This window comes from Symphalangus syndactylus, chromosome 2 (assembly GCF_028878055.3).
Source record: "Symphalangus syndactylus isolate Jambi chromosome 2, NHGRI_mSymSyn1-v2.1_pri, whole genome shotgun sequence".
Classification (NCBI taxonomy): Eukaryota; Metazoa; Chordata; class Mammalia; order Primates; family Hylobatidae; genus Symphalangus; species Symphalangus syndactylus.
Genome location: NC_072424.2, coordinates 77,179,952 through 77,205,605, shown reverse-complemented (window position 1 = coordinate 77,205,605; position 25,654 = coordinate 77,179,952). Strand labels below are relative to the sequence as shown.

The 25,654-nt window shown below is 42.5% G+C and overlaps 1 protein-coding gene across 2 annotated transcripts in view; it reads left to right on the top strand.

Annotated features, from left to right (window-relative positions):
* FAXC (failed axon connections homolog, metaxin like GST domain containing) overlaps nt 1-25,654 on the top strand; it is a 75,164-nt gene that overhangs the window by 17,106 nt on the left and 32,404 nt on the right. For both annotated transcript variants that reach the window (XM_055259557.2, XM_055259550.2), the window contains one exon: nt 8,540-8,763. In XM_055259557.2, the coding sequence (XP_055115532.1) occupies nt 8,540-8,763 (224 nt within the window). The remainder of the gene's footprint in view (nt 1-8,539; nt 8,764-25,654) is intronic.

Here is a 25,654-nt window from a genome sequence, read left to right as displayed (position 1 = left end):
CCACTCTCTTTCTAAATGGAGAACTTGCTGTTCATATCTCTCGGATTTTAAGTGACCCTCTTTTTCTCTTTTTACTTTTGATTCTTGCCCAGTTTATTCCAGGGCTGACCTAAGCTCCACTTCTACCCCCCGCTCGCTAAAGAGGTGATAGAGTGGGCAGCAAGGAGGGGGCTGGGGAGAGGCTGGAGACAGGGGTACAGATTAGTGTGGAAGTAATCAGACTCAGTGTTTATGGAATGAGCCGGGTCTTTTCCTTACAATAGTGGTGGGGAACTGCTGGGGCTCCCCTCCCAAGGTGTGCAGCAGTCACAGTGGGAACCAGAATGCGTGACTGCGTCTGACATGCATAGCTTCCAGGAAAAACTTAGCTTCTGAGAAAAGCCTCGCGAAGAGCCCATCACACTTGCTTACTAAGCTCCAGTCAGTTCTGCTGCTGTGAAGGGAAAGGAGGGACCTGCACAAGGCCACGTGACCCGCGTGCCTTCCCTCGACAGAGGCCCTCCAAGGCACTACCTCATTTGATTGATGGGCGCATTGATTGCCAAAACTGTCGCTTTGTTAGCTGTCTGAAAAGCTGAAAGCCATACATTTTAGTTGTCACTTTGGCTACAACTCTTTGATTTCCATAATGGTTTAGAAAATATATATTCCCCTTAGAAAGTTTTTGACCCAGCAACATTTCCAACTACCACACATGACTATTTTTTGTTCTGTGTGTGCGTACATGTCATTTTATGTAACTTTACTCCCTGCTAAAAGTTCATCCCTGCCCTGCCCTTTCCATCTCTTCCTTCACCAGCTCCGAGCTGATACTCCATGCAGGGTGGAGTGTGGGCGGGGTAAGGGATGGAGGTGAGAGTTGGGAAGTGGTACCCCATGGGAAAGGATCTAAATTTTGTAGACTGCAAATTCCCAAAGGCTTGGGGATCTGCTTGGGTCATATGTAGACTCTTCTAAGGACAATTTTATTTCTCTAATTCACTTTTTAATTTGAAAAATGTTGGAGGGGTTAGCTATTATTTCTTGCTTATGTCTTTTCAATGGTTAATTTGAGGAAAAAATAGTGAGGGTGGGAGGAAAGGTCTTTGTTGAGATGCACATATCTAATAAACTTTCAAAGCAACACTGCTAATTCCCACAGTTCCATTTAGTCCCTAGTAGCAGAAGGAAAAACAAATCTGTTTCTTAAGGTTCTCAAGCCTTTAGCCAACTTCTTGCTTTGGGGAAACCCTGAAGAGACTTTTAGGAGAGCTCTAAATCCCAGTGGAGAAAAGACCCTCCTTTCCCCCTGCCCCAGGCGGAGAATCTTCAGATACTCTTCCCTCAGGCACCTCCCCTCCTCCCCTCTTCTGGTTCCAAGGCCACACACAAAATGTCTACCTGTGGAAGCTGAGGCCCAGCATATAGGGATCTGACCAAAATTTGTAGGAAAATATTATAAGAATGAGCTTTCCATGATATCTTGTTAAATTCTAACAGTCAGCGAGCTCCTAGGTTGTGTCTATACTCACATAGCCAGAAGAGGAAATTTAATAAACCTACCTTGTTTGACTCAATTGATTCAATTATGTGGAGTTTTCATATGTTTATTTTGGCCTGAAACCTTAAAAACACCCCAGGCATGATTTTATGAAAAGCAAAGACGATGGAAAGCTAGCATTGTTATGTTACATCACATAATTCTGAAACTGTTTTAGGTCTATTCAAATAAACACACTCAGCTCTAAAGTGGCTTTTCTTCCACTTGAAATCTATACACTGATGTCCCCCTTGCATTATAAAAACTATTACTGAAGATCAAGAACACAGTTTTTAAAAATCCCCTTTGTTGTACTGAATGCGTAAGTGCAGAGAAGCTGGTGTAAAGGGAAGTCAGCTTGACGTGGGTCAAATGACTGGAATGAAACTGATTTTGGGTAACACACTACAGCTTCTTCAGTGTGACGTACTGCCCCCTTGTGGATGTCAGTGAGCATCTTCAGAGTCTTTCAACCCCATATGGGTATCATTTTCAGACTACTTAGTTATTATAATATTTTCACCCATAAAAATATAGGCATTAGGGCCAGTCGTGGTGGCTCATGCTTGTAATCTCAGCACTTTGTAAAGCTGAAGTGGGAGGATTGCTTGAGCCCAGGAGTTCGAGACCACCCTGGGCAACATGGCAAAACCCTCTCTCTACAAAACAGTCAGGTGTGGTGGCGACTGAGGCGGGAGGATCTTTTGAGCCCAGGAGTTTGAGGCTGCATTGAGCCGTGATCGCGCTACTGCACTACATCCTGGGCGACAGAGTGAGACCATGTCTCTAAAAAAAATAACAAAAATTGTTCTAATGCCTGTGTGTGTGTGTGCACACATGCACACACACAGGCATTAGAACAGTGAATTCAAACTTGCTTCTAGGTTGGCCATAATTTTACAATTTTGAGTGTAGTTCAGGAGATGGGGGAAGATGGGATAGTTTCAAAAATTGACTTAACCAAGATCTTTTCTAAAAGCCAAGAGACTACTCTTTCTGATTATAACTTTGTTCATATGTTCTCCTTTTCTTTCTTTTCTCCCCACCCCAGTTTTAGATGTAGTGAGGGCCCCTGTTTGGAGGAGTTGATGTAATGCTTGTGAAACTTGGTGAAACTACAGAAACATATCATATGCTCCTATATTCTTGAGTAGATATTCAGAGTATAAGCAAAAGACAGCAAGGATGTAGCCCTATGCAGAGAAAGGCATTCTCATGAGTTGGAAGTCCAGGTGTTGATACTCAGTCACCAAATTGTAGTTTGTTATGGGTTCCCACTTATAAATATTCATTTCTATCACAGGCCAGGTATTAAGTTATAATGCGTGATATCTTCATTAAAATATCAGGGGTCAGCTTCCCTTTGACTGTTTTCTTGTTCACCTTTAAACATTTTTGAGCAGGTTTTGTTCCTCTGTTCTAAGATAGTCTTTTAAAAAATCTCTTTGACCCCATTTTTGCAGAAGAGATTAGAGACATTCGTTGTGATGAGGAAAATTAGTATTTCAACTTCTTGAAATAGATCCTCAAAATGATAAATTAATTGCTTAGCCTTGTCTGCTTTCCAAATTGACCCTCTCTGTCCTCTCCAGCTAATGATTCATGATTCCTTTTGCAGTGGGTCTCCTCCCAGTGGAGAGTGAAGAGCCATGGATTCCAAGAGAAAAGTGGCAGCCCCTTCTTCATTTCCCATAGGCACATCTCTTTGTTCTCTTTTCCCATTTTTCTACTTAAGTATGTGTCATCCCTTAGAAACACTACTTAGCAGTAGCTGGCTCAAAAGCAAAGCCTTTTTTCATTTAATCAATAATTCATTATTTCTGCAAACTTAATGAATGACTGTTAGTGGCCAGGATGGTATGTATACCTGTTATCAAGTGGCTCAAAGGCTGGAGGCAGACATCAAGCCTTTGTAATGGTTAGTGCTGGGGGAGGGTTTGAAGAACCAAGAAAAGGCAGCCAGCCATTACTAGAGAGAAGGGGAGAAGGCTTTACAGAGGAGGTATTGTCAAAACGGAATCCAAGGACAGTTGGAGTGGCAGATGGAGGGGCTGGTGGTAGGGAAAGGTTAGGATGCCTAGACAGAGGGAGCAACATCTGCAGAAGTTTAGAGGCAAGAAGGAGGCATTTGGGGAGTATATTAGGCCGTTGGGCTGTCATAACAGAATACTTTCGACTGGGTGGCTCATAAAGAACAGAAGTTTATTTCTCACGGCTCCAGAGTCTGGCGAATCCATGATCAAAGCATCAGTGGATTTGGTGTCTGGTGAGGGCCAGCTTCCTGGTTCATAGATGGTCATCTTTCTCACCATAACCTCATATGGTGGAAGGGCCAAGGCAGCTCTCTGGGGTCTCTTTTATAAGGGCACTAATCGAGGGCTCTGCCCTTATGACCTAATCATAATCCCAAAGGCCCCACCTCCACATACCAACACACTGGGGGTTAGGTTTCAACACATGAATTTTAGAGGGACATGAACGCTCAGTCTATAGCAGGGAGGTGCATGTAATTCTGTATGGCTTGTACATAGGGTGCATGGGAGTCAGTGCTGGGGGATGGGGCCCGAGAAGGGCCAGGTCATAGAGGGGTTAGACGGTGGGGAGAGGGGCTGGCATGCCATGCAAAGGAGCTGTGGGGTATTAATGAATGACTCTAAGAAGCATTACTGTTATGATTAGGTTTGTGTTTAGGAAGCTCTTTGTATACATTGGAGCAAATGCATTTCTGAAGGGCCTTGAGGGGATGTCAGGGGACCTGGTAGGAGGCCATGTTCCTTGTAGTTAAGAAATAATGAAGGGCTGAACTGCAGTGTTTATGGAGTTGGAGAAAGGGCAAATTCACAGGGTGACTGGCTGTCAGGAGTGAGGGAGAGGGGGCAGTGGAGAATAACTCCTGGGATTCTGGCTTGGGCGATGAGAATCAGGTTTGAATGGAGCAAAGATGATGAGTGCAGTTTTGGAAATGTTGGTTTGCAGTTCCTGAGGGTCATCCACATAGGGTCCATGGATCTCAGGAGAGAGGGCTGGATATGGGAGACATGAGTGTGAAGTCATAGGTGTGAGTTGGATGGCTCCACGAGTGTGGAGTAGGAAGATAGGAGGAATGAAGATAGAGATCCTGGGAATATGTAAGGGGTGGAAGGAAAAGCAGTAGCGGTGTAAGCTAAGGGGAAGTTCCAAGAAAGAGGCCAATAGTGTCAGATACTTTAGAGAGTTCAAGAATATAGAAAGATGGTTTATTTAGATGTTGCACTGTTGACTTGAACAAGAGTGATTTTGGTAGAGTAGTTGGGGTAGAGGCTCCAACCATGTGAACAGAGTTTTCAAGAATCTTGATTGTGAAAGGAGGTGGATTCTTGTTTGCAATAACATGGAAACATATACAGTGTGATGTCTTCTATGTGTGGTAGTTGATTTAGGAATCTATGAAGCATCTATTTTCTTTGGTATTTAAAGTTTATACACATTTCACTGGCCATAACCCTTAAAGACCTGCCTGGCCCTCATTTACTTCTCTTCCCTGACACTGGTCAGTAATACTGGGCACAGAGAGTGAAAGAGAGGAAGAAAAATCAAGAGCAAGGTAGAAGGAGAAGAGAGGAAGACCAAACAGTTTCTGAGGTTACTTCTAGCTGTGAAATTCTGAATCAAGCCAGTGTTTCTTCTTCTGTGTCCTGCATTCAGCCTGCTGCAGGTAGAGACTCCCACACCACTGCACTGGCAGAGACTCCTCCCTACCAAGTTGTATGGCCCAGAACAGCTGCCTCTCCCTTCGTGCCTGCTGCTGCTAAAACTCTCTACACTGCTATGTTTTCACCTTGTGTGCGTGCCCCCATTTCCCATGCGATGGAGGAAGCTGAAGTCATCAGGCAGGAATTCTAAACTTCTCTGTAGCCCCTCACCCCTTACAACACTCTCTCTTTCTGAAGCGCAGAGAAAGATGTCCCTACTTCTCTCCAAGCTGCCTCTTTCAGCTTGGCCTTCACATCTTCTAACTTGCCCTTGAACTATGGTTTCCTCAACACTCTAGAAACTTCCTAAGGTGACCTCATCTCCTCTCACAGCTTTAAAACCATCACCGACATGCCCCTGCTCACCAGTTCTGTATCTGGAGTCTAAACCTATCTCCTGAGTTCTCAGCCTTCTAGACATCTTCACTTAGGGGTTCCATGGGACCTTCAAATGCTACAGGTTAACCAATCTTTCATCATCCAAATATATTCTACCTTGTACAATCTAGTATTGGTTAATGGTATTACCATCCACTCAAACTACCATTTTAGGAGAAAATACCTAGTTTCTCCTTACCCATAAATCTTTACATCCATTGTAGTCCATTAAATTCTTTTTCTTCTATCGCAATATTTCTCCTATGGATTCCTTCTGCGTTTGCCTCACCCAGTGCATCATCTCTTGCCCGGTTTTGCTGTAGTCTGGTAACTGGCCTTCCTGCTAGCATTTTCTCCACCTTCCAGTTCTTCCTTTACATTGCCACAAATCTGACTATGTTTCTTGTCTGTTTAAAGCCTTCCAGCAGTTAACCTTTGCTTTTGGAATAAAGTTCAGCTCCCTGTCCTCAGGCCTGTCCTGATTGGGCCCTTGCCGGCGCCTCCAGCCTCACCTCTTACAGGCTTTCTCAAATGTAGCCTGTACCCACGTGCCCCTTACAGAAGTTCTTGCAGTTCGTCAGGCAGCTGATGGTCTTCATGCGTACACCTTCACCCTCTGCTCTGCCTGGTGAGCTCGATCAGTTACGCTATGATCAAATCTGTGTAATTTGTCTACAAAGGATTTTTTTCCCTTTCTAACCTGTCAGCTTAGAGCCACACATTCCGCATTTTTATACTTTAGATGCTTTTCGGATGCTATTATTACTTGTTCATGTTCAATTTAGAATAATCTAGTTTTATCCTAAGACCATTGAATTCCAGAATGGTAAAAGGTTGTGTAACTTTTTGTTGTGAATTTAGACCTAATACAATTAGAGTAAAAGTGCTGAATTATTCTAAGGGAATGTGAAAATTGTCATCTTAATTACTGCAGGTGTGAAAAAAGGAGCAAGTAGGAAAGCATTTTGTTTCCATGTCTATATAGAATTTACTAGAAAAAATGTGAGATATTCTGTATTGAAAGATCAATGGAATGCTCTGACTATACACATTCATTAGTCACTATTGTGATGTACTTCTTCCTGTTTTGGGGAAAAACTATTTCTTGATTCTTCAGTACTCTATTTTGAGACTTACCAAAAGAGTCACACAAAGCTTTCTAATCAGATTTATGGGCATTCATTTAAAAAGGTAGCCAAGAACAGCTATAGCTACAGCACAGGGAGTATGTTGAAATTGGCTGTAAGACTTTTTGGTGAAAATCAGGAATCCAGCAATTTTAGAGAAATCTATTTCTTATTTTTATTTGTTTTTAGAACAGAGAACTCTTAAAGAACAGAACTATATAAAATGATCAAAATGCCTTTTTTCCCCCTTGAGGTGGAAAACAGCATTTCATGGTAGCCGTGATTTACTGTCATTCCTTGAGTTCTCTCTCAAAATATTTTTCACCCCTTTGATTAAAAAAAAACAAAAAACCTTAAAAAAACGCAGCATTCTGGCTCTGACGCTTTCCAATTCCATGAATTTCTTTTTATTTCTAAGTTTTTATTTATTGATTGATACAGTGGCCCCACTATGTGTTGCCCAGGTTGGCCTCAAACTCCTGGGCCCAAGCGATCCTCCTGCCTTGCCCTCTCGAGTAGCTGGGACTACAGGCATGTACCACCACACCTGGCTTCTGAATTTTTTGAAGTGGCCATTACTGCTATATCAGCCAGCACTAAGAGTAGAGGTGATTGCCAATACATCTTTTATTACTCGTTAGGGAGGAAAAAGGAAAATGTTTTATGCCTGTAGTCCCACACAGCTACATTCTCTTCAGCCTTTGGTAGAAAACCTTTTGAATTTCTATCTACTAGCACTATTAGCCATAAAAAAAATTCTTGCGATTTGGAGAATAAAATGAGCAAAGACCTGGGTATGGTGGCCAGCAAAATGTTTGAACAGTGAATAGCTGCTGGCCTCGCCATGCGGATTATACTGTTTTCAGGAGCACCCGAATAAGCAAGTTTACCACTAGGATCACCTAGACGGGAAAAAGGATTCAGCCAAGTTCCACTGGCAGTTGTGTTCCCTTTAGAGTTCTTGAGAACAAACTGAGGTAAAGAGTTGATTTTCTCGGAGAGCAAATCATTTACATAATATTTTAATTTATAATAAAGATGGACAGGTGCACTTACTCCCTAATGCGCTATCGAAAAAGCAAAAAGGCTGGGTGTGGTGGTGCGTGCCTGTAGTCACAGCTACTCTGGGGGTTGACCTGGGGGAATCACTTGAGCCCAGGAGTTATAGAGTCCAGCTTGGACAACATAACAAGACCCTGTATCTTTTTTTAAAAAGGCAAAAAGGTTTCTTTCAGAAATTTCTTTTTTTTTTTTAACTCTTTTATGTCATAAAATGTAAAATGCGTATGCAGAGTATACAAAACAAATGTGCAGTTTAATTAATGAACACCAAGCATAAACCTGTGGAACCATCATTTTGCTCAGGAAAGAGAATGATGCCAACACCCCAGTCACTACTGCCTCCTGCCCTGTGCCCCCATGGGTGCTCACTCTCCTGACTCAAAGATTTTTCCAGTGGGTTTCTACTTGTTTTCTGTGGGGTTGTGTGAGAGAAGGCAGAAACGTGGCACTGGGAGGGGAGGGGAGAGGTCTGAGGGTGGGTACCAGGAAAGGTTTGATGGCATCTTTATCTGGATTTTTTCCCATTTCTTCCACAATCCCTTAAGTCTAGGCATTGACTAGAGCCTGTTGTGACAGCTGCCATGCAGATTGCTCTTTATTAAAGCTGCAGTTATTCAGTTCCTCCAGAGTGTAGTAAATTCTGAACGACTCATTCTAAAGTGACCCTGTGGAGCTGTTATGTACCTGATGCACAGTAGTAACTTGTTTCCACACAATTCCAGGACGTTAGCTTATTGCCAGTGGGTGGACAATCTCAATGAGACCCGGAAGATGCTCTCTCTTAGTGGTGGTGGTCCCTTCAGCAACCTGCTGAGGTGGGTTGTGTGCCACATAACGAAAGGAATTGTGAAACGCGAGATGCACGGCCACGGCATTGGCCGCTTCTCCGAGGAAGAGATTTACATGCTGATGGAGAAGGACATGCGGTCTTTAGCAGGGCTTTTGGGTAATGTACCACACCTTCTATTCTATATTTGCTATTCTTTCCTTTTGCATGATTAGTAAAGCACTGTTGGTTCACTAATTTATGTTTTAATTTTGGTGGATTTCTTTGCTTCCATGTGTAGATTGCAATCCCCACATTTAACCAAATCCTCTAATTTTCAAAAGCATGTGTCTTTCTACTTAATCACTGGTACTTGACTGTTTTTAGCATGGTGAGCCCGTGTGACGAGAGTATGGAACATGCTTCAGCCTCACCACCTGGCTGCAAGTGATGCTGGCATTTCTGAATGTGCTGTAAGAAAACAGGGATTTTGAGCAAGGAAGCACTAATGTTTATAAACAGGTCAGGGTCACAGGTTGCTTTAGGAACACACTGCACAGAGGTTCAACTGTGTACCCATTGACGTCAAGAGTTTAAGAGACCTGCTGACAGCACTGATTCTGATCCATTCCCTGTATATGTGGAACATTTGTCATTTTCTCACCCCTCTTATTCCTGTTTGTATTCTTAGTCCTCTTATTACTAGCACATTTTAACCCTGATTTTGCATTTGTCACACACAATGATATAATTTTGTTTGGAAAACCACTAAAAGAGAAGCACAGAGAGCAGTGTGTATCCATGGGCCGGTGAGGATGGCTGGGAATAGGATGATGCACTCTTGTTCCCCTGGCTGGCTGAGGGGGCCTGGGCTGATGTGGTTCTTCACTGGGCAGAGCCTGATTCATAGAGATGACAATTCATAAACAGATGTTGAATTCAGGACCTTCTGTGTGTGAAATAGTGGCTTCTCCTGGGGGATAGCTAATGTACAGGGAGCCAAGTCCTCTATGTGACTAGGCCATCTGACCAGGTCCTTTGAGGGCTACTAGTTTTTTCTGCAGAAGGTGGCTTTTCACTGGCTCTCCCTCCTCTGCAGTAATTTCTAGATTCACCCTCATCCTCATTCTAGAGCACATTAAATACCTCACCTCTGCTAGGAAGTAGAGTTTAGAATTCGTTTTGTTAAAGACCACCTCGTGCCTTAGGAACTGGAAGCCATGCTGGGTAGAGGCCGTGCTGGATATAACCTGTCCCTTGCAGAGTGACCCACTCCGACTGTGTCTTTCTGCTCTACATTTCAGACAGTTGCTAGACCTGAGGTCCTTCCTTGAACCCCAGCCTTCAGAGGGCAGATCGCAGTACCACATCCAGCTCTTGGCTAGCTTCGTTACGGGAGTTATGTTATGGGGGTGGGGGCTTGATACTGGCTGGACTCCTTCAAAAGCTCTGTCTGGCTTGCAGAATTGACGTTGTCTAGGCCTTCTGTTGTTTTGCTCCACTGGGACCAGGTAGACCTGCTTGATGTAGATGTGAATGGAATTAACCTCAAGTTTGCCTCATTCCTTTGGAAACTTAATGCTGGACTCTTGGCCTCAAAAACCAGGCTCACAACTGGGCCATTTCTCCTTAACAATGGCTATGTCTGTTCCGGGCTTCCTCCCCTGCCTCACCGGCTCGTGCTGTTGTGAGCCTCAGTAAACAAGGAATTGAGTCCCTGGAATTATGACAGAAATTATGCTATAAGTACCACACATCTTTAATAGTGTGGCTTTTTTAACCAGAGAGGGGCGACCTTCACTTTTCCGGACATTTCTGGTTGGGAAAATCAGGGAGCAGGGTGATAGCAATAATAATGGTAACTGACAATTGTTTCTCTGACGTTTAGCGATTTAGACAATGCTTTCTCCCCAGTTTTCAGGAGATGGAAGAAAACGGAATCACTGATAGCTAGGCTGGATACATGATAAATATTCAAAATAGCATCAAAAGTCTGGATTTTCTGGGATGAGAAGCTGAGCGGGCTAGCTGAAAAGTTGGAGTTAGCTGGCGTTGTATTCTGTGAGGCCCAGGGAGCAGTGTAGTTGTGAACTCTGTGATAAGAGAAGCACTTTTTCTATATTTGGGGAGGGAGAGGCTCTTTGGCTGAATATCATAATTTGTCTTACTAAATGAGGCAAAAAGCCTCATTTCATTTATTGAATAAGTGAAATTCAAACTACCTCCCTGCCATCCCCACGGATGTGGCTCATTTTTAATGCCCAGATGCCTAAGAGACTCAAAATCCAAAATTACTTTTTGTTGAAATAGCTCAAGATTTGGGGAAATAATTGTCCATGGATGTATATCTGACTCATCAGGATACATTAGTTATCAGTGTTCCTGGTCAATCAACTTCAGTGATTTGAACATTTCCCAAGTGCCAGGAGCTGAGGAATATGAAGATGGGTTAGAGATTTTCCCCCCTCTCAACTAGCTTATAGTCCAGGGGATGATGAGGCTGTAAACCAGGAGAGGCAAAGTACTGCTGATCCCTGGTGGCCTGTTTTCATATGGCCTGTGAGCTAATAATGGTTTTTACTTTATTAAAGCATAGAGAAAAAATGTAACAGAAATGTGCCCATGAGGCCTGGAGAGCCTGAAATATTCACCATCTGACTCCTCACAGAAGTTGGCGGACCTCTGCTCCAAATGAGGAACTGCACAAGTCAGGCTGGGGCAAGTCCCACGACAGAGACGTGTACTTGGTGCTCTGGGATGAAATAGCAGGGAGGACTGGGGAGGGCCGTAGATGAGGCGGCAGTGCATTGGCCCAAGAAAGAAAAGAGTTGTCCCAGTGAAGAAAATAAGGAAGGACTTTTTTGGAAAATCATGAGAAAAAGAATCCCAAGTGAGTGGCATTTGGGAATCATGGTTGAAATGAAGATTAAAAGATAGTTTGGGGCCATCTTATAAAGGACAGTAATTATCATGCTAAAAGATGTATACTTTATAATACAGAAACATGGTGATGTTGCAGATTGCTGAGAATAAGAGAGAAGGAGCCACATGTGTGATCTAGAAAAGCGGCTCTGTTGGCATTATGGGGGATGAATTAGGCCTAGTGGGAGGTGGTAAAGAGAGACAGGAGACAGGCATAGTGAATAGCTATGGATATAGTTTTAAAAATTGTAACTTAATTCAAACCAAAGTAAATGAAATTCAAACTACATAAAACATTAGTTAAACAAAATTAGCTAATTTTTATTTTCATATATGAAAAATACAGTCAAATCCGGTAGAGTTAGAATAGAAAATATGGTTTATGATATGAAATACATTAATAATATTTATCATGAATAGCTAGGAGGATAGTCATAATTATCTCAGTACTGGGAAGACATTTGATGATGAAGTTCAGTATTCATTCCTGATAAAAACTCTTAGTAAAATAGGACTCAAAGACTAGTTCCTGAACACGATGGAAGGGTATTATATTAAGCCAACAACTGGTATCATACTTAGTGTTGAGTCACTAGGAGCATCCCCAGTTGAATTACAAAACAAAGATGCCTGCTCTTGCTATTATTTAATGTAGTTTTGGGAGGGTTCTGACAATGTTGTTGTACAACATGAAAAAAATATATCTTTATATTGGAAAGGAGGAGGCAAAATTAGTATTTATAGAAATTAGGAGATTATGTAACTGATATAATGGAGAATCAACTAAAATTATTACAGTTAATGAGAGAATTCAGTAAGTTTATGAAGGATACAAAGCTAACATGTGAACAAGTTTTCTTGAGTATCTCAAATAACCAGTTGGAAAATATAATTTAAAAATCTTAGAAGTATGATTTATACAAAATATTCAGGACCTACAGAAATAAAATGAAGCAATCCTAATAAGGGAAACATTTTTTAGAAAATGGAGAGGTGTGCCTTCATTCTTCATTGACTTGAGAATGATAACTCCAGAACTCAAACCCCAGCTCTGAGGCCTTGGGCAAGTCTCTTGACTTCTCTGGGCCTGAATTTCCTTGTGTAAAGTAGGAACAGTAATGGTGAGAAGAAAAGTAATGCATGCAAAGTGCTCCGAAAAGTGGTCGGCATGTAGAAGTAATCAAACAGCAGGCAAATGTGGAGGGCAGGCATGACCAGCGTCTGGAAGGAGAGGTTTGTGGTGCTGTGAGAGCTGACAGGTGGAGGGTTTACTTTTTAATTCTCATGTTCTTATGTCCCCCTTGGGGAAGGTGTGTGTGTTCACAGCAGATAACTATGTGTAGTGGTTGCCTGACTGCCTCCACATGCCAGAAATACATACACTGTTTATTTCCGAACACCCCCAAAATGGAATGAGAGTCAGTAAAGAGCAAAGAAGACATGAAAATCAAAAACAGAAAGGTGAGGTTTTCGGGAACCAGCGTGGCTAGTGGTAGGAAGCCTAGTGGCTGGCATATGGGGGTGGGAATCCTGGAGTCGGATCCCGGGTTCACGTCTGGAGTATCACCGCTTACCAGCTCTTTGATTTCACACAAATAACTTGAGTTGCTTATTTGCAAAATGAGGATCAGAACAATACCTACATCACAGTGGGTGGGGACTAAACAAAATGCTTTCTGTAAAGTACTTACTGCAGGGCCTGGCCCATAGGAAGTGCTAAATAAATAGTTATTCTCATAATCACTGTCACTGATTTTGTATGTAACACAACTTAATTGGAAACATTGTTTTCTGGGAAAAATGTCTTTATAACAAAAATCTTTTTTCTGATTTTAGAATTTATTGGAGAAATTTGGGAAGGCTCAGAAAAGCATAAGGAAGGAAAATAAGTCACTGCAATTTTTAAAAAATATATTTTCCCATCCCTCCCTCACTTGTTGCTGTAATCTTCTAACCCATTGCTAACAACTGTTACCATTTTGGTGCATATGTTTCCAATATTTTTATGCATAATTTTGAGTCATCTATATATACATATTTGTGCATATATATTTTCCATTTCTTCTATTTTTTTTTGTGTGTGTGTGGTTTTTTTTTTTTTTTTTTTGGAGACAGAGTCTTGCTCTGTCGCCCAGGCTGGAGTGCAGTGGCGCCATCTTGGCTCACTGCAAGCTCCGCCTCCCAGGTTCACGCCATTCTCCTGCCTCAGCCTCCCGAGTAGCTGGGACTACAGGCGCCCACCACCACGCCCGGCTAATTTTTTTGTATTTTTAGTAGAGAGGGGCTTTCACCGTGTTAACCAGGATGGTCTTGATCTCCTGACCTCGTGATCCACCCGCCTCGGCCTCCCAAAGTGCTGGGATTACAGGCGTGAGCCACCGCACCCGGCCCTATTTTTAAATATTCTATATCATGTGATTCTGTGTGCTGGGTATCACTCTTGGTGCCAGGAAAACTGATAGAAGATTTATCAGACAAAACCCTGCTTTGTCTTTTGCCTTTTTAGTATTTCTGTTATCAGGCCTACATAGATTACAGGTGTGACCTTGGAAGTGGATGTGAAATCAGATAATGAAAATAAGAATTGTATAGTTGTGTCCCATGTTAACACAGAGATTCCCAGCTGTGGCCATGAGATACAAAATATGAATGGAAGATAGACTCTAGTGCAAAGTCAATGGAACACCACCCATTTGACAGATAAGAAAAACGAGGCACAGAAAGGTTGAATGACTTGCCAACAGTCACACAACCACTAACAAGTGAAGCCCAGACTCAAATCCAGGCTGCCAGACCTAAGGCCCCTGCTGTTTTCTGACCTGACTACTACCTTGGTTTCTTAAGAATTGTGCTTTGAAGTACAGAAGTTAAATTATGTCAGGATGACTTCTTTAGAACATTTTCTAAAATTGCCACGACTTCCACTGGCAAGTTAAAATGTGGTCTTCAAAGTAATTTTTAAGCACGTTTGATTAGGTTGCCCCTGGAAGCAGAGTACAGATTTAAATGTGGAGCATTGTCACTGATTTAGAGATCCTGAGCCTTGTGAGTTGAAGCTGTGCCCTTCATCAGGAGGCTTGCTGCCCAGCCTCTAGGTTGAAATGCTTAAGGAGAAATGATCTCTTTTTGGGGGCTGCTTCTGAAAGAGCGAAGTGGTAAATGGAATTTGTAAGTGGAAGTGAAAAAAAAATCTGATTTCCAGCAGACTTCATTTGATTAATAAAAAATGTAATGTGCTTTTCTTCTACTTTTTTTTTTGCCAGGCTACAGCATTTTATTGAGTCAGAAAATGGCTTGAGGAGTCATTATTTTTCAGTCTTCGTTGACATTGGATCAACGCATTTTTAAGAACCAGACTTTTTAGTTATTTTAGTAAACGTCAGTGTGACCTTGACTGTGTAATAAAGAGTAGGGAGTTGCAAAGTAGTGCTTCCCTTCAGAGGCAGTAAAAATGAATCATTTGCTGCTTCATGTCACCTTCCTAAGCATGTGTAATGACAGTGTGGTTTTGCTTTTCAGAATGATTGTATTTTGCTGTAGAATAAAACAATCAAGCAACTTTGTTTTCCAAGTATATAGATATTTGGGTGATCACTTAGTTCCTGGAAGGTGAAAATATTCTCAGAGAACAGCAAGGTTAAGCTTTTGTGATTAGTCATAGAAAATCTGTAGGTTGCTCTTACCCAGAAATGCCTTTGGGGTTCCATCCCTCCAGATTGGGAAGCCTAGACCATGAAGCAGTGTTGATGCTCTTCAGGGAGCAGATGACTATAGCAGAGTCAGGGAAACTCAGAGACAGGCCTGTGTTGAGGGAAAGGTAAAGAACATATGGGTACAACTCTGCCTTGCAGTGTAGATCAAAAACCTTGGAAAGGCAGGTGCCACACTGCGGCCCTCTTATAGCTCTGGCATGCTGAGAAAGGGAAAACCGGCTTCAGTGAGCTCAGAATCCAAAGACAAGGCTGGACTCTTGTAGGAAATAGGCAGGGGGAGGGGGATGAGTAGGTTAACACATGTAGAAGAGCTACCCTCTGGGGAGTGTGCCTTGGGTTGTTGTCAAACCCTTTCTGTGGTTTTATACACCTTATCTTGTGGTTCTCAAGCTTCTCCGAGCAGCAACACAAGATTGGATTTTGATGCTTCTGGAAAGCAGCTTTCTTCCCAGAGCTCAGAGCTATTCAAGAATGTTAAGGGGGCAACCCCTTGCCAGTGGGGGGTGACTGGGTTAAAGCTGGGCCTGAGTTTCTTCTCTTGATCTCTATACTGACCCCCTAAAGCTCAGGGTGGGATACCGGGTGCTAGGTGGCTGGATTTGGTGATACTGATCATGATGAGGCAGCACAGATTACTAAAACCTAATGTTTCTTTGCTTTTAATTGGATTTTTATAGATCTTGGGTGGTGATACAGCAGCTATCTCATGGGAAAAGTAGATGAATAATTGGTAAATAGAGTTGGTTTGGGAGATATATAGAGGGAGAAGAAGAAAAATACAGTTTCATTTGTGAGGCTCAGCTGTGAACCGGTGGTGGTCAATAAATATCTGCTGGATGAGTGAAGAAAAGAATGAATGAATGTTAGAATGCTGTTAGCAGATAGCCAAGCATGGACTCCAGGATCTGTGGATCTTAGGAGTAATTTCTGAGCAAAAAATTTAAATTTGTGAATGTATTTAAGAGTAGGTAGGATCAGAAATAGTAATGGGCTGTGCAAGTGGAAACTGCGATGTTATTTTCAGCCACTTTTCTGTTGTTAGACACCTTAGGAGGAGAGTATACTTGTAATAATTAGAATTCAGGCAGAAGGGTAATTCCATTGACTTAGGACTGTGTGGTTAAACACACATGCCTTGAACAGTGTGCTGGGCTTTTTGTGAGGGGCTTAAGGGTTGGTGGTGAACACATTGGGCACAGCCCTGAGCTACCAGAGCTGCCACCTGAGGGAGATATTGCAGGTAAACATTTATAAAATCTCAGCACTTGTGAGGGGTGCCACTGTAAAGTGCAAAGTGCAATGAGGAATTTTTTTTGGCAGGGGAAATGAACATGGTGGTGGTAGTGATGAAGAGGTGGTTCTGGAAGCCTTCTTCAAGGAGGTGACATTTCCTGTTTTTTTTTTTTTTCTTTTTTCTTTTTTTTTTTTTTTTTTAAGATGGAGTGTTGCTTGGTTGCCCAGGCTGGGGTGCAGTAGTGTGATCTCAGCTCACTGTAGCCTCCGCCTCCCAAGTTCAAGTGATTCTCTTACCTCAGCCTCCCGAGTAGCTGAACTTACAGGTGCGTGGCACCACGCCTGGCTAATTTTTGTATTTTTATTAGAGATGGGCTTTCACCATGTTGGCCAGGCTGGTCTTGAACTCCTGACCTCAGGTGATCCACCTGCCTCGGCCTCCCAGGGTGCTGGGATTACAGGTGTGAGCCACTGCGCCTGGCCAAGGAGGTCATATTTAAGCTGCATTCTGAAAGATAAGCCCAAGTAAGGCAGGCATGTATGTAGGTGTGGGCAACAAGGGTGGGACAGTGAGTAGAATAGCGTGGACTAGAGAAGGAACATCATATGTAAACAGCCTGAGATGAACAGCAGCTGGGAGCTTTCAAGGAATGGAAAGGTGGCTAGTGTGTCTGGAAATTGTGTGAGAGCAGGAGTGGCATGAGGCAGTGGTGGCAGGGGCTGAGCTCATACAGTCTTATGTGTAACATAAATAAATATGGACTTTTTCCCAAGAGCAGTGGAAACCAGCAGAGGTTGAAAGTTGGGACATGGTGTGATCCTATATCTGTTTCATGTGCTGGAGGGGCCAAGAGTAGATTTGGCCCAGGGAAGAAGCTGTTGCCCAGGCTGTAGTGCAGTGACACAATCATAGCTTACTGAAGCCTTGATCTCCTGGGCTCAAGCGATCCTTCTGCCTCATCGTCCTGAGGAGCTGGGACCACAGGCATGTGCCACCACACCCAGCTAATTTTTGTATTTTTCGTAGAGATGGGGTTTTGCCATGTTGCCCAGGCTGGTCTTGAATTCCTGTGCTCAAGTGGTCCGCCTGCCTTCGCCCCACAAAGTGCTGGGATTGTAGACATGAGCCACTGCACCTGGCCTCAACCTCTTTAATATCAGAGAAATGCAAGCTAAAAAATGAGGCACTTCTCTGTCAATCCAATTGGCATATTTTGTTTTTGTTTTGTTTTTTAAATAATATGAAGGAGTATCAGCAGGGGTGTGGGAGAGGCATTGACATATTCTTGTGGTAGGAGTAAAAATTAGTATGTAGTTTAGTAGCTTCAAAAGATAAAATGTCATATTTCTAACACTTACTTATTAAGTAATTCAACCTTCAGGATTTTTTCCTAGGAAAATATTAGAAAGATTTAACTAGAAGGAGAATTCAATATTAAAATATTGCAACCTTACAGTTATTAATAGTATGGCTTTTTGGTCTGGAGTCTCTGATTTTTGTTTGAGATAGTAGTTGGAAACTTAAGCTGCTGTAGGCACTTGCCCTTACTTTCCCTACCCTCTTCTCCCTTATGTTGTCAGCTTTCCCTTTCTTCAGCTGGGAGTCTGAGGGTTTAATGGGTACACAACATGTGTAAGTTGGTGTATCTTCAGACAGCCACTTGTAGATCATTTGTGAATAATCTGCATGTCTCTATGAATGAGTGATACCCTTTCATTAGTCCTCTAATGAGGACTACCTGAAGAAATGATCACTACTGCAGAGAATGCTCTGAAGAGCTGAGCAGTGTGCATTGGTGTCACCAGGTTGGAGTTCAGTGGACCGAGTCTGGACCTGTCTCCCAGAGTGTTCCCAGCAAACCTGTTCCGTGCTCCCAGGCAGCTGGTGCTTTCTTTTTCAGAGCTCTCCTTGCACCGTTTTCTAATGGTTTGGTTTGAGTGTTTCCTCAGCTGGACTCTGTGCTAGGCCTGGCAGATTCCTCCTTTGTCTTGAGAGCCCAACTGAGTGCCTGGAACACATGAGGCATCCAGCAGATGTTTATTGAACAAGAGTGTAAGGAGCAGTTTTGGGATTGTGCTTTTAAAAGAAAAATGGCCAAACTAGTGTGTTTCCAGAGGAGGCTGGTCAGGAGTAGTTAGTGGGGAAAAAATTTTGTGTGAGGAATTTGAGGATACTGGGCATGGATAGTATGGAGAAGTAAAGCTATCAGGTAATATACTAACTTTTTTCGAATATTTAAAAATGGCTAATGACTTAGGTGTCACTGTAGATAATAGGCATAAGAGGGAGGGGAGAAGAGACAGAGAGGAAGGTGAGATGTATGTTTGGGGAAATAATAGCTTTCAACTCAGGGTAAGGCAGAACTTTAAGACAGAGCTGTCCACAACTGGGAGGACTTGTCTTGTGGTGTGGCCTGAGCTGCTGTTCTCCAGATGAGGTTGGATGACCACTGTCATGATAGCTGAGGAAGGATCTTTTTTACAGAAGGTGAGATGTTTAGAAATGGGAGGTCTTTCCAGTTCTAATGGTTTCATGATTTTATTTATGTATTTATTTATTTATGTATTTATTTATTTTTGAGATGGAGTCTTGCTCTGTCGCCCAGGCTAGAGTGCAGTGGCACAATCTTGGCACACTGCAACCTCCACCTCCCAGGTTCAAGCAATTCTCCTGCCTCAGCCTCCCGAGTAGCTGGGATTACAGGTGCCCACCACCGTGTCTGACTAATTTTTGTATTTTTAGTAGAGACGGGGTTTTACCATCTTGGCCAGGCTGGTCTCGAACTCCTGACCTTGTGATCCACCCACCTCGGCCTCCCAAAGTGTTGGGATTACAGGCGTGAGCCACCGTGATTGACTTCATGATTTTATGTTCACTCTCTGGGGAGAAGAGTAGAGTCATTTTGTAAGTCATGAAACAAGGCAGAGGCCAAAGTAGAGATTGGTTGTCTCGAATTCTGTTTGCTTTCTTGGGTTGTGATTTATGTTTAGGCTGCTACTCATGCCTGCCGAAGTCTCAGTGCTTTAAAGGATCCATGCTTACAGCACTACTCTACATCCGTTGTTACTAAATCTATGCTTTGAACAATGAATCTTCCACTTCTTTTAAAGTTTTTTTCTCTTTTTACTTGGACAGTAGCAAAATTGTTTTTGTTTTTAAGAAAGCTTGGAGATAGGCTGTTTTAATACCTGCTCTTCCTACTCTGTTTAATTAGATCATGCAACAGCACCTCATAGAGATGCCCACCTCATCTCCACATTAGGCCTTCAAGTCTTGGCCAGAAGCTGCTTGCTTACAACACAGCAGCCACACACTCATACCTCCTATGAAAGTGAAGGGGAAAAGCCTTCAGAACCAGGCAGTGGAAAAGGATGAACATCTACGCACACATGTTAGCACATTTAGCACATGCTGAGTAACTGGGAACAGAGATCAGAGAAGAAAAGTGAAGACATGGAAGTAATTATGCCTGTCAATCTAGCTAGAAAGATAAAGTACACAGATAAAAGAAAAAAACCATAGACATTAAAAGTAATGAGCTGGAACCTCAAAGCAGTGTTTCCTATTGCAGGTTCTAAGCATTCTCTAAATGACAGGGGCTTGTCTTGAGCAGTGGCTTTCAGCCCTAACTGCTCATTTAGAATCACCCAGGGAGGTGTGGAGGGGGAGGGTGGTGCTCTTAAAACACAGCTATGTGGGTACCATACCAGAACAGATAATTCAGCCTCTGGGAAAGGGGTCTGGGAGAAGGTAGTTTAAAACTCACCAGGTAATTCAAATGTGTCTGTAACCCAATATAGGGCAGGGATGGAGGAGGGAAGGGCCACGTGAGGGCACTGTGCCTAGGTTTGGGCAGGCACCAAATGGGAGAACATTGTAGTCTTTTATAGAGGAGGTGATAAAATCTAGAACAAACCAGGCCTACTTCAGTTTTGCCAGAAAGGTTACCTTTGCACGGTCTGTCTGCATGGTACATAGCCCAGCCCTTCTTTCCATGTCAAAAACCAGTTGCCTAGACAGTAGACTTTTTTGGTGTGAGTAAATTTTAGATGCCATTTTTAGTAGCACCTTGAAGATAACTCTGGTCTTAACAACAGCTCTGAGAGTGAGTTATTGTACAGATGAGAGGGCCAGATGGGGTTCAGAAGGGCTAGGGAATGGGTCTAAGGCCACTCAGCAAATGATAGTGCTTTTCTTCTGTTCCAGTAGAACTTCTGTGTGTTTACCTTGGTGGTTTGTTAAAGTCACATGCCAGAAGAATAATAATTTGACCTGAAAACCATAAATTTTAACTTTACCTGTATTGCTTGCATTCTGGTGAGTACCTCACCCTCTTACAAGTTCATACTGGAGTCCTGTGCTCATCCATTGAAGTGGAAGTGATTTACTCTGACAGGTCTTTACTTATTATTCAATAACTCTAAGTTGCTCACTGCTCTCTAATGGAGAGGACCATTAGATCATACACTCAGAAAGCATTAACTCTTCTTTTCACTCAGCCTCTCCATTCCAGACTTCCAGAGGGCCGAAGGCCTGGTATCTTTCAATAGCTGGGGATTGTGGGACCAGGCCCCATCCATGCTGGCAATTCTTCTGGGGACCAGGCAGTTGGAGGTCCTGAATTGTGGTTTATTTGTTTTCCATTTTCCTTGTTGCTATCTGAATTGGTAAAACTATGTTGATTATTCATGAAAATGAAAAAATTAGTTTTAGCAGAATAAAATTAAATGCTAATAAATACCGAATTCTTAGAAATCCTTGTGGCTTATTTAGCAATACAAATGGATTGGTACAATTCTGTCAGGCTCTATCTGGTGTCTGTTCTGGGTCTTTATCCTGGGTATATTTTAGCTTTTTCTTCCTCTGAGAAAAGTGACTTTGACTTGGTGCTTAAATTTCAGGGTTCAAATTACTGAATGATTTCAATAAAAGAAAAAAAAACCCTTACAAGATAGCATCATGTAGACAATAGTCTTTAAAAAATCTTTATGAGTACACATCCCTTAGGTGTGTTTATGTGTTAGAGATGAATATAGAATGGGAAGGCTCAGCACTTCCCTTTCATCCCCACCCGTAAGTTGCCAGCTGTGGAAGCTCTCCCAGTGTGTGTTCTGCTGGACTGATTTGCCTGGATACAATTCAGGAGGAATTATAGATAAGTGATGACCTGGTATATTGTAATACATTGTCAGTTGTTTGGTGCTTGGTCAACCTAACAGATTATTTCTATTTATTTAAATGATTCAACTTATATAATAAGCCAAAATTTTAAAAAATTGGAAAAAAAGTAGCTATCTTTCATTATTCTGTCACCTAACTTAGTAACTATTTCCTATTTCCGTATACTTTCCACATACATATTTTTATGGAATTCAATTTTTGATGTACACATCTCTTTGTATCCTGTTTATCTTTTAAAAGCAAACACTAAACATTTTTCTGTATTGACAGGTTTTAAAAGTTTATCTCTTTTAATAGCTGCATAATGTTTAATTGTATTGGAAAGTACCTGTATTGATTCCTTTACAGTTAGTCCAATTTTTTTGTTTTTTGGATTATAGATGACTCTTCCATGTCTGGATGCATTACTTCTGAGGAATAATTTCTCTGAGATAAGTTCATAGGAGTGAAATTACTGGGTGAAGGATTATGCACATTGTTAGGTCTGTTCCTAGGCATCACCATGGTGCTTTCCAAAAGATGCACAAATTTACAAAGTGACCAGTAAAAGACTGAGGCTTCAATGTCACTGGTCTTACCAGTATCAGATCTTACTACTCAAAAATAGTTTACCACTTTATTCATTGTAAACTGATATCTTAAGGTTGCTCTATTTTCTGATTCTTCTGATTCTTTAATCACTTGTAAGAATAAATATTTTTCCTTTTTGGATTTTTCTCTTTTCTCTCTTTTTTTTTTTTTTTTTTTGAGATGGAGTTTTTTTTTGTTGTTGTTGTTTGTTTGCTCTGTTGCCCAGGCTGGAGTGCAGTGGCACGATCTTGGCTCACTGCAATCTCCGCCTCCTGGGTTCAAGCAATTCTCCTGCCTCAGCCTCCCAAGTAGATGGGATTACAGGCACCTGCCACCATGCCTGGGTAATTTTTGTATTTTTAGTAGAGACGAAGTTTCACCATGTTGTCCAGGCTGGTCCTGAACTCCTGATCTCAGGTGATCCACCTGCCTCATCCTCCCAAAGTGCTAGGATTACAGGCGTAAGCCACTGCAACTGGCCTGGATTTTTCTAATCATGTATTGTCTTTGATTTGTCCCAATCCTTTATCCATTTTTCCAGTGAATGTTGAGGGTTTTTTTAAAATGTCATTTGATCTATTTATATTTCACAGCATTGTCTCTGATGTTTGAGGGAAATATTTCCTAAGAGTCACATGGAATCTTAAAGCTTTATGTGGAGGGACACTGACTTAGGCTCATCCTCTTTGCGGCAATCCCCATCCCACTGTAGGCATCGCAGCGCTTGTGTGAAGCTTTTGTCCAGCACCTCACAGCAGTGAGCCTCAGCCCTGCAGTTAACCTCAACTTCCATTAAGCCGCCCTCTCCTATAGGCCAGCTCCAGACTTCACTGGTTCCTGGGGCCCTCTGACCCCTGACCTTGCCCTTACAGCCTGCAAGTGCACTCCTGCTTAGCCTGCAACATTCCACCCTTGATCTCTGCCTGCCTCCAGACCTCCCCACTGCCGCCACAGTGGATTAGCCCCTTCCCATATTGACTTCCCTTCCATTCAGTCAAGCCTGAGCTCAGTCATGGAAGCCACTCTCTCCGTAGTATCCCCCATCGGTGCCCCAGCCTCTCACTCACCTCATCCATCTGGGAGTCAGCCCCATCGGCTCATTGTTCTCTCCATTCAGGCCTTTGGGTACAAATTATCTTTCCTGTCTGTAACTCTTATCTCTTGAAGTCTCCTATCTTTAAAGACACCACCCAGTTCTTTCCTGTCTCCTGCTTTCCCTTCACACAAAAGCGTATTTAAAATGTAGCAGATGCTCTTCCCTTATCTCCCATTTACTCTAAGAGCCACTGCATCCTGACTCCCAGACCTGCTACTAGTTGGCTCTTGAAAGGGTAAATAATACCCTACCATTCAAAAGCATTCCTATTCTGTTTTGGCTTTTTGGAAGTAGGAAGCTTCTACTAGAGAGAGAGGAACCGAGGAGCCTTTCTTCTCTTCTGTAATGCTAATGGAAATGAGATTTCTTGGGTGTATTAAACTACAAAGGACAGGCTTTCTCCTCTGGAGGCTTTATCCCACCTTTTCAGCTCCAGAGATTCCCAGCTCCCTCTTGATGAGACATTAGTCTCTTGTAGTTACAGGTGATCCCTGGTTGTTGGATGTAGCAACTACTAACACATGCAGGCACTTAGTCCATGCCAGCACTATTCTGAGAGCTTTTCAGGTATTAACTTATTTCATGCTCACAACATTCCTATCCATGAGGAAATTTAGGCACAAACCGGTAACTTGCCCAGGGACACCCAGCTTGTAAATGGTAGAGCTTAAATTTCAACCTAGTGTAGGAGAAGCCAGAAGTCATTGCTTAACACCTTTTAGCCTTTATCTTATGTATTGGATTTCTCTGATCCTTCATTCCTGCTTTTCCTTAAATGTATCAGTGGTTCCCAGGATTCCAGCCCCCACCCTGTTTATCTCACATTGCATACTCCCACATATTTATCTCCGCACACTCCCACATATAATCACTCTCCTGAATCCCAGCTGTTTTCTGGATCTTCACTTAGATGTCCCAGAGCCTGCAGAAATTCAGCACATCGTACAACAGAACTCTTCATCCTTCCACCAACCCAGCATTCCCTGTGACCTGTCTCCATGAATGGCAGCACCGTCCATCCAGTTGCTCCAGCTGGATGCCAGAAGTCATTCCCGAGGGCTCCTGCATCATTTCTACTGGGCTTTCAAAGCCCTGTACTGCCTGACCTCTCCAGTCTCATTTTGTAGCCCCTGGCCCTTGCCTGCTGTATCTTAACCACACTGTTCTCTCTGCCTCACAGTGTCTGTACTCCAGGCTTATTCTGACTTTCAGGCCTGTGCTTTAACTCTTCCTCTGCCTGGAATTCACTTCCTCCAGATCTTTGCCTGCTGGATCCTGCTTGACATTCATGTCTGTGTAAATAGCGCTTCCACAGAGAGGCCTTCCCTGACCACCCACTCTAATGTAGCTGCCAGCCACCCTCTATCACATCACCTTGCTTTAATTCTCTGCATAGCACTGATCATTGGCTGCTTTTTTTTATTGATTGATTGATTTGCTTATTGTCTCTTCATGTGATGTAAACTCCGTGAGAGCAGTGACCTCATCTGTTCCATTTGTCACTGTATCCCACTCACCCAGAGCCGTGTCTTGCAAATAGTCAAAATAATATTGATTAATATTGATAAGAACTGACATTTATGGAGCATTTACAGTGTGCTTAGGCAAACAGTAATGCAATATATAATATATACCCTTATGTATAATATACTTACCCTCAAAACTATAATGTATATATATGTTATAATATGTATTACACATATATGTATAATATATAAAATACCTACTATATATATTTTTTTCCTATGGTGATATAACAATACCTATATTCTCATGGGTTTGGTGAGAGTTAAATGAGGTAGAAGTTGTTCTCATTAATTTTCACTAAAGGCATATGAGGGTAGGTACTATTATTAGTAGTAGTATTATGCCTGGTTTATAAATGAGGAAACTGAGGTACATTCTAGTGAATTAGCTTACGTGAGATCATGACTAATAAGGGATGGGGGTCAGGCCTGGCCCTGGGTGTCTGGCTGTAGAGCCAGATGCACAGTAAGTACTTGCTTACCAAACAGATGGCTATAATTCATCACCGGGGTGCTCACTAGGTACCTGAATCTCCTACCTTCTTTCTGCCCCGCAACCATAGTAGAAACACCTGATGTCTCTTGCCTGGATTTTAACCGCAGTTTCTTAGCTGATGTCCCAACCTCCAGTTTTGGTTTGTAACACTAAGAGTGGTTACTTTGAAATGCAGACTAGAACTGTAGGCTCTCAGTTCCTCTTAGGCTAAAATTCAAACTCCTTTTCTCCACAAGCTGAATTCTCACATCTCCAACCTCATCTTTTTCCCCATATGTGCCTTGATTCCTGCCACACCAAATTACGCTTGTTCCCTAAAGTCCACTCTGCTGT